The sequence below is a fragment of the Echeneis naucrates genome, chromosome 21 (genome assembly GCF_900963305.1).
Source record: "Echeneis naucrates chromosome 21, fEcheNa1.1, whole genome shotgun sequence".
Classification (NCBI taxonomy): domain Eukaryota; kingdom Metazoa; phylum Chordata; class Actinopteri; order Carangiformes; family Echeneidae; genus Echeneis; species Echeneis naucrates.
In genome coordinates this window covers 3,972,822-3,981,004 of record NC_042531.1, presented here as the reverse complement: position 1 = coordinate 3,981,004, position 8,183 = coordinate 3,972,822, and the positions used below count along the sequence as shown (strand labels likewise).

At 40.3% G+C, this 8,183-nt stretch overlaps 1 protein-coding gene across 1 annotated transcript; it reads left to right on the top strand.

Annotated features, from left to right (window-relative positions):
* Nucleotides 1-1,831: 1,831 nt before the first annotated feature.
* On the top strand, nucleotides 1,832-5,189 carry pdcl3 (phosducin-like 3). Its single transcript, XM_029530655.1, has 6 exons — nucleotides 1,832-1,910; nucleotides 2,401-2,518; nucleotides 2,665-2,755; nucleotides 3,086-3,229; nucleotides 3,656-3,864; nucleotides 3,968-5,189. The coding sequence occupies exons 1-6, from the start codon at nucleotides 1,905-1,907 to the stop codon at nucleotides 4,114-4,116; spliced, it is 717 nt and encodes a 238-aa protein (XP_029386515.1). The 5' UTR covers nucleotides 1,832-1,904; the 3' UTR covers nucleotides 4,117-5,189.
* Nucleotides 5,190-8,183: the final 2,994 nt, after the last annotated feature.

The following is an 8,183-nucleotide window of genomic DNA, read 5'->3' as shown; positions in this document are numbered from 1 at the left end:
TATGGGGAAAAAAAACCTGTGGGATCTCCTGACATCAATACAATTATAAAGGAAGGTGTAATTTAAAGTTCAACTTCTTTTAAAACTGCTGAAACAGAAGAGATCTGTTTCCAGATGAGTTTCCTTTAAGAGACAAAACCTGCATTCTTCATATTGTCTGTGCCCCCCTGTGCTGCCTGGAGAGGCGGGGGGTTGTACTTTGTACTAAAAACTAAACTATAATAACTTACTTAAGTTTTATGTTCTCTGCAGATGAGCTGGGAAATGCAGGATTGTGTCCGATCACTCACAGTGAAAGTGTGTAAGTACGGCCAGTTAACAGGAGGAATGAGGAACAGGACGAACAGGAGGCTGAACCTGTTCAGGTGCCAGATAAGTATTTTAAAACCGACAGTTTACAGACAAACAACAAAAAGGATAAGCATAAAAAAAACAAAAAATAATCATGTTTTCAGTGTTTGTACATCTCAGTCTTTCCAAATAAGATAAAGAGCAATTATGTACAGTTAAAACCAAGCCTTGCTGCTCTGTGGCTGGTGTTTTATGGCAGAAATGGGATTTTTGTTTATTTATTCAAAATGTTCCATCATCGGTTGATTAACCCTTTAGGCCATGCAGGTGTGTGCACCCCCCACCACCACCACCACCACCACCCTCTGTGTGCATTGAATAATTGCTCTCTTGCCTCCAAGCTCCTGTCAAACACACCACACACAGCATGAGATAACACTAACTGCTCATCTATCTTGGACAGGATAACAATGTTGATCCTGTAAACCTTTCCCAAACATACGTACATATACACGTCTTAGTTGATGTGAGTCTGCCTCTGTGTATGTGAAGGTGTTGTCCATAATAATTTAGTACCAGCACTATGTGTTAAAATTCAGTGTATGACCATAAATTCACTGAAAATTTCACATTAACATTTATCATTTATTGTTATTTTACTTATGCTGCACAAGCTGTTGTGTTAGTTTCAGGCCTACTAGTTTACCTTTACTGTACATAGTAAAACTTTTATCAATACACAATTGACACATTGACTGAGTGTGTATGTATTCTCCACTCACATTTTGCCATATTGCATGGAAAAAATAGATTGTAAATAAAATAAATCCTGATTTTATGAATCCTTTTAATTTATTGTTAAAGAGGACTTTTGATATATTTATATATTTATTTATTTTATATTATTTCTGCCCCCATAAGAGCAGATGTGTCTCAGCTGTATGTATGCTGTTTGTTTTTTTGTTTTGGTTTGTTTATTTCATTCATATATAAAGTGATTTAAGCTGTGTATTCTTTGTTTTTTTGTTTGTTTTTGAGGGAATAAATCTTTGTGTGTGTGTGTGTGTCTGTGTGTTTGTGTGTGTGTCTTTGTGTGTGTGTGTGTGTGTGTGTGTGTGTGTGTGTGTGTGTGTGTGTGTGTGTATCTGTGTGTGTGTGTGTGTGTGTGTGTGTGTGTCTTTGTGTGTGTCTGTGTGTGTGTGTGTGTCTGTGTGTGTGTCTGTGTGTGTGTGTGTGTGTCTGTGTGTGTGCACCTGTTTGCTTTGAGCCACAAATGGAATGCTGCGCTCTCATTCCTTATTTGGTCATATTGAGCCTCAAGTGGAAGTTGGTGTCACATGTATTATTGTCCCCAACCGTGAAACCTCTGTTCCCTGCATCTTAAAACTTAAATATCCGGCTGTATCACAGTTTCTAAAAAATAAAGAACACGCTTTAGTGTAATAAAGGCAGTCTAGCGTGACTTTCCTTTAACATTTGATTGATCGTGTGGTTATTTTAGGAAGTGTCGGGTTCGTGTTTCCTGCCGGAGTCGCTCCGTGTGCGCTCCTTCTGTTTCCGGCTCGGGGAGCAGAGCAGCGGTGTGATTTCAGAGGAGACTTTTATCCGTCAAAATGCAGGTTGGTGAAGCTTTAATGAGATCTTTAAACACTCTGCTTTGACCTCGGCCATTAAATTTAGGCTGTGGTCGGTAGTGTGTGTCAGTAAAACGTCCGAGCGGAGCCGTTAACGGCGCAGCGGGGCGTCATCGACAGTTTTCACGTTAGCTTCGTTAGCTAGCCGGTTAGCCTGCTCCTCCTAACCGGTCAGAAAACACACGTCTGAGTTCTTGTTGGTGTACTTCTGCACCTGAGTGTGTGGAGGATGTAGACACAACACGTTTTCTGTCGTTGTGTCATCTGCAGAGGAACGAGGTGGATATTAGACGGTTTTAGCTTTAAGTTGGTTTTTAAGTTTGACTTCCTGTTACAGTCAGACATACAGAAATGACGTTTCTGTGTTTTGGTGCTTGAACAGACACACAAGCTCATCCAAACTCAGTGTGTGTACAGAGCAGGGCCCATTCTCAGTCTTCTGAGGCAGTGTTGAGTAACAGGACTCTCTCCTCAGGATCCAAACGAAGACACCGAGTGGAATGACATCCTGAGGAGGAAAGGCATCCTTCCTCCCAAAGAGGTCCCTAAAGAAGATGAAGAGGAGGAGCTGGCCCTCCAGCAGCAGTCTGTCGGTCAGTTTGTTGATTAAAGTTTACTCCACACAGATATACTTCAAAAGTTGGTCGTGTACTTTATTCTTGGCTATATTCCACTAGATGCCGTTCAATGGTTTTCTCATCAAAGAATTACTTTTGACTTGTGTTTTTTCTCTGGACAGTTAAAACATATGAGAGCATGACACTAGAAGAACTGGAGGAGAATGAAGATGAGTTTGGTGAGGAAGATGAGGCTGCTATTGAGATGTACAGGTAAGAAGAGGTTATACAGGTAGAGAAATGGTTCACAGAATAGTTCATCTCCCAGCTGTGTGCGTTACACTGCCACTTTATGAGAAGGACTCAGAAACCTTAATCTCACCGTAATGGCAGATATAATTAAAATCTGTTTTTTGAGTCACTAAATCAGACCAACTTACTGTGGACACTGAGCTTGGATTTTATTTGTTCATCATAAGGTACACTTGATGAACACTTCATCCCCAGTTATTTTAGTTAAAATTTACTGAACATTTCCATGCACAAATCTTTGAAACTGAGACTGTTTAGTCTGCCTGTAGACTGATTGTCTACTCTCTGCAGACAGAAGCGTATTGCAGAGTGGAAGGCTTCTCAGATAAAGAATGTGTTCAAAGAGGTGAACGAAATCTCAGGCCAAGACTACGTCAAGGAGGTCAACCAGGCTGGGGATGGCATCTGGGTGGTGCTGCACCTCTACAAACAGGGGTAAGACATCCGTCCACTTCTACGACTTAAGGCTGACAGAAATGGGACAGAAAATATTGAGTTGGATATAAGAATGTTTGGACATTGAGCTGGGCTTCAGCCTGTGGCTTTCTGGCACTTAAAATACATTTTTTTTTTTTTTTTTTTATTTGATGCTAAAAGATAAATTAATTACTTGATTGCATGACTGAAAGAAAATAGCCACAATTATTTCTTGTGCTAATCAGACAAATGTGATTTATTTTGTAATATTATTGTAAATTGAATATTTTTGGCAGCTGCACTTAAGCAATAAGCAGTATGAAGCCGATGGCCTCAGCCTTGGGAGTTTGCCATGAGAGCATTTTACTGTTTTATTCTTCTTCCCACAATGTAAATGATGCACCACTAACACCTCTGTCCTCTCCCTTCATCTGTTTTTCCCAGCATCCCTTTGTGCACCCTCATCAACCAGCACCTGAGCACCTTGGCCAGGAAGTTTCCCCAAACCAAGTTCCTCAAGTCCATCTCCACCACCTGCATCCCCAACTACCCCGACCGCAACCTGCCCACCATCTTTGTTTACTTTGAGGGGGAGATGAAGGCCCAGTTCATCGGCCCCCTGGTCTTTGGTGGCATGAACCTCAAAGCTGATGGTAGGAGTAAAAAAAAAATAGATGCTCACTTAAAAACTGTATCAAAATATTGTTTATCCAACCCTGAATACACTAACATTTGTAATTTTCCTTCCTCTCTCAGAGCTGGAGTGGAGGTTATCAGAGGCCGGGGCAGTGAAGACAGACCTTGAGGAAAACCCCAAGAAGCAGATTGAAGACAAGCTGATGTCATCGATCAGATGTTCGCTCCCTACACGAAAAGACAGTGATTCTGAGGACGAGGACTATTAAGCAAAAATACGCTATAAACCAGAAAGATCATGTGGCTGCTGCGTGGGAAACAGTCACAGGACCTTGAAGCATGTGATGACATTCAGTGCAGAGACAGCATCTCCTTTTTAAGCAGGTACACTTCATATTTAATCATATAGGTGGCGCTCTTACACAGAGCTAAGTCCTGCTCAAGAGAACTTGGGGCCGTTTCACAAATCAGGTTTAGTGGAAACTCTGACTCTGTAAACCCTGAAGTTGGGGAAACTGACTTTCCCATTTCACAAAAGGAGGTAACTCAAACAGGAGAAAGTAGGGTAACTCTAGCCTGTTTCCTAGAGGAGAAAAAAAAAAAACTTAAGCTCTCGGTCAGTTACCGTAGCAACAGACACTGTGAACCTAACCTGGTGTTAACCTCGAGCTTCTCTCTGACTCTGCCCTCTTTCAACCACACATGGTATTTGTGGTACAGTTTTACGGCACAGTCCATCATCTACATACACAACCCTGTCTTTACATTTGCAACATTACCAACTGTAGTCATGCTCTCACATCCCAGCAGATATTGTGTGTTGCCCTGTGTTTTTTTTGTTTGTTTGTTTTTTTTTTTTTTTTTTGCACGATGTCAGAGATGCAGAGCACTTGAGTAAGGCTCTGTTTATGCTGGCTTTTTATGGTTGTGGTGCACGTGCTTAACTCCATGTGAAACTACTCCAACTTGATCAGATTAACTGAAATCTGCTTTTCTGGAGCTGAAAACTCAGAGTTTCCTGCCTCAGAGTAGACTCAGTGTTCAGGGTTAGACTCAGTTTGTTAAACCTGCTTTGAGAAACGGACCCCTTGGCTGGAGAGAATCGGACCCATATCCTTGTTGTTGACCCTCACCTGTGCATCTCTTTGAGAAAGTGGGGACAACAGCACAGCAGTCACCTTTTTGTAATTTTAATAACGTCCAACTCCATCATCTGAAATTTTACAAAAGCATCAGAGACAAATTTTAACTTTTTTATTATGTTTCATGATCATTTTGTCACAAAAAATACATGTACTGTATTTAAACCTGTTAAATTAAATGTGAGTTCACTTCTTTGCCACTTTTTTCTCTAAGTGCTGTTGTTTTGGGGCTCAGTTGTCTAAACGACTTAAGGTTTATTTTCTGACACCCTCTTTTCATGTGTAGAGGTTAACTTGCCAGCTTGTGCTTAGGAACTTTACACACTGACTTACACCGACTGACATTTGGAAGCAGGAAGACACATGGCAGCCATTACATTGCACTCACATATATATATTTTTTCATCTATACAACAGTTTATTTTCTTTTTAAAAAGTCTGCTGGGAATCGTCTGAGGCACTCCATCAGATGATTTTTTTTTTTTTTTTGTCTTTGTTCAGAGGAAAACCTTCCTGCTGCTCTTCTGTTCTCGTTTCCTTTGTTTGTTTTTTCCAGAAGTTTCTTTTACAACATCCCCTCTGGCAGCCTTCAAATCGTCTTTCATTAGCAAGACACAGAGAGAGAGAGTGAGAGAGAGAGAAACATAAGTGTTGGCAGTAAACTGAACCAGAACAGTGATGTCTTTAAGAGCGATTTATGCTGGATCCTTCCTAATCACTGTGTCACTAATTCTTTATCACCTGAGCAGGAAGCCTCCTAAAAACGTTGAGTCTCTTTAAGCAGAAGAGAAATACTGGAATGCTTCACCTTCAATACAAGCTACTCAAATAGACTCTTTCTCTGATTCTCCAGTAATTTTTGATAATGATTGTTGGGGAAATGTGCTTCATTGCTTCCTGGCAGTTAGTTCTATTGGAGGACTTTCAGTCACTCTCATATCTGATGTGAAGATATGAAGCTACAGCCAGAAGATGGTTGGCTAATCTAAGCACACAGACTGGAAGCAGCCAGCCATCGAGACTGTCAGAGCTTCATGAAAAGGTAAAAGAACTGCGTAAAGTTCCAAATTGCAAGGTGCTTTTTTTTTTTTTTTTTGTGTGTGTGTATACATTTACACTTTTTTGCTCACAGTGACATGTCATGTATTTTTTTTTTTCTCACCACTGAATTGAGCTGAGGCTACATGTTTGTCTGTTCCCAGTTTTTATGAAAACTTTAGATCTTTAACAAACACATTGATCTTTTGCTACAATAGAGACAGACAAACAGGAAATTCAAGCAGAGGGAGCAGGAGATTCCTGGCTGAGTTTCATCCTCTAATGGTCTTAAACACATCAGACAGTTAAAAGCTTAACCAGGTTGTCCAGCTTTAGTTTTCTCACCAGAAGCAGAACCTTCTTCCTCCTCTGGGAGAGCTTGGGCGAAAGTCGCATCAGAGGGTGAACTGATTGAGACTGGGGAAGGAAGAAAGAGTTTCCTTTAATAATGACCACTCATATTTATTATTGCTGATTGTCGTGACAATTCGTAAAATTACTTTACTAGCTGGAGTAAATCTGTGAAATCAGTTCAGTGAATAGGAAATCAGCTGAACTTTCATACTGAGCCCTGTATTGAATCTCTGGTCAGATCTGTCATTCACTTATTATTGGACAATTTCTGATTTAAATCCTAATTTTGCAACTTTTAAACGACACACATCAGGCTGTATGGCTGCTAATCGATAAAAGGTGTATTTTAATAAAGTAGGGCCCTAGAAGCTGCCTGCTGTCGTTCACTACTCTGAGTGGAACAGCAAGCGTCAAACCAACAACAATGGGCAACATTTTAAGAGCTGATGACTCTGCTCACCTCATGCTGCACAGCTCCAACAGAGTTTCGTGCTTTGGAGTAATGAAACAGAAACTGAAAACAAAGGAGTTCAGTCAGTGTGGCTGCTGCCGAATAAATATCAGAAATCAGCAATTAATAAACCCGACGAGGGGCAAACTTACTCTTTTGAAAACATTTTGAACTTGTTCCTGCAGGAAGGAAACAGAATATCAGTTATTTGTTGTCATTTAGATTTTTCTGCTTGTGTCATCACAGCAGTGTCCACCAACAGTCACCACCTCCACCTCACTGCGTCACCGTTAATGTGAGCTTTCAGGTCACACAGAGCTCAGACAGCACAAAGAAGGAGCAGTAAGGCCTGCAAATAACGCAATATAACAACCAATAAACCTTTAAGAAGCAAAAGCCAGTTCCTAATAACTCCTGTACAAGTTAATCCAACAACATTTATAAAGTCTGAAGTAGTGTTGTTATTTTAGTGTTGCTGTTGTGTAGAATTTACCCAAATCACACTAAGTTATAATTATGAATGATAACTTATTAAAAACTGTAAACTGTCTGTTGTTCCTTCTACTGCACACGTTTATTCTCTTGATTTTTAGAGCTTCTGTTTTATTTGACATTTGTGCCCATTTCTCATTTCATATGCTTTTAAAAATATATTAATATAGATAAGAGTCTCCTGAGATCCCCGTTCACCTGAAACACCTCAGATGTGGCTTCCTCAGTAGATGGAGTTCATTAGTGACACCAAGAGCTTTTACTGCACTGAAGCTTTACTGATGTCCTTCACTTGTAAGTCTTTTTAGATAACGTCATCAAACTGAGTCATTTGTTCTGACGTCTGAGGACTTGATGTTCGTTTCTTGATATCAGAAGCTGAGATATCATAATTTGCTGATTATAAGCAGCCCTGTCTCGACTCTTTGGGATTTGATCTGGGCTTTGGGGGCTGTCTTTAACTAATTCCATAAAGAATTTGGTCTAGACCTGTTCTATGCGTAAAGCGCCTTTAAGTAACTTTGTTAACATTTGCTGCTTTATGAATAAAGGTTGATTTGATTAGATCTTCCTGGCAGCTTATTCGGTATCACTGTCCTGCAAAGCAAAAGACATTAGGGACCTTGAGGTTCTGTCTCTGCTGTTTCCTCGCTCTAGACAATATAAAGCAACCCGTATTTGTGTGCTTTACTTCTTAGAAATGTCAAAGCAATTTACTTATAAAAAGCTTGTATTGTTAGAAGATTTTGTCATGATGGCGCCACCTAATGTCCGAGGTGGAGCACCGTCAAGTCCAACATCTGCATTCAGGGTTTGAGCTGCAGTTTCAGAAAACCTTCACAAACCTTCATTTCTACAG

Excerpts from the sequence above, each read along its gene's own strand:
- pdcl3 (XM_029530655.1), top strand. Across the intron at positions 3,230-3,655 it reads CTGCACCTCTACAAACAGGG|CATCCCTTTGTGCACCCTCA; the intron begins GTAAGACATCCG and ends TGTTTTTCCCAG. Across the intron at positions 3,865-3,967 it reads CATGAACCTCAAAGCTGATG|AGCTGGAGTGGAGGTTATCA; the intron begins GTAGGAGTAAAA and ends TTCCTCTCTCAG.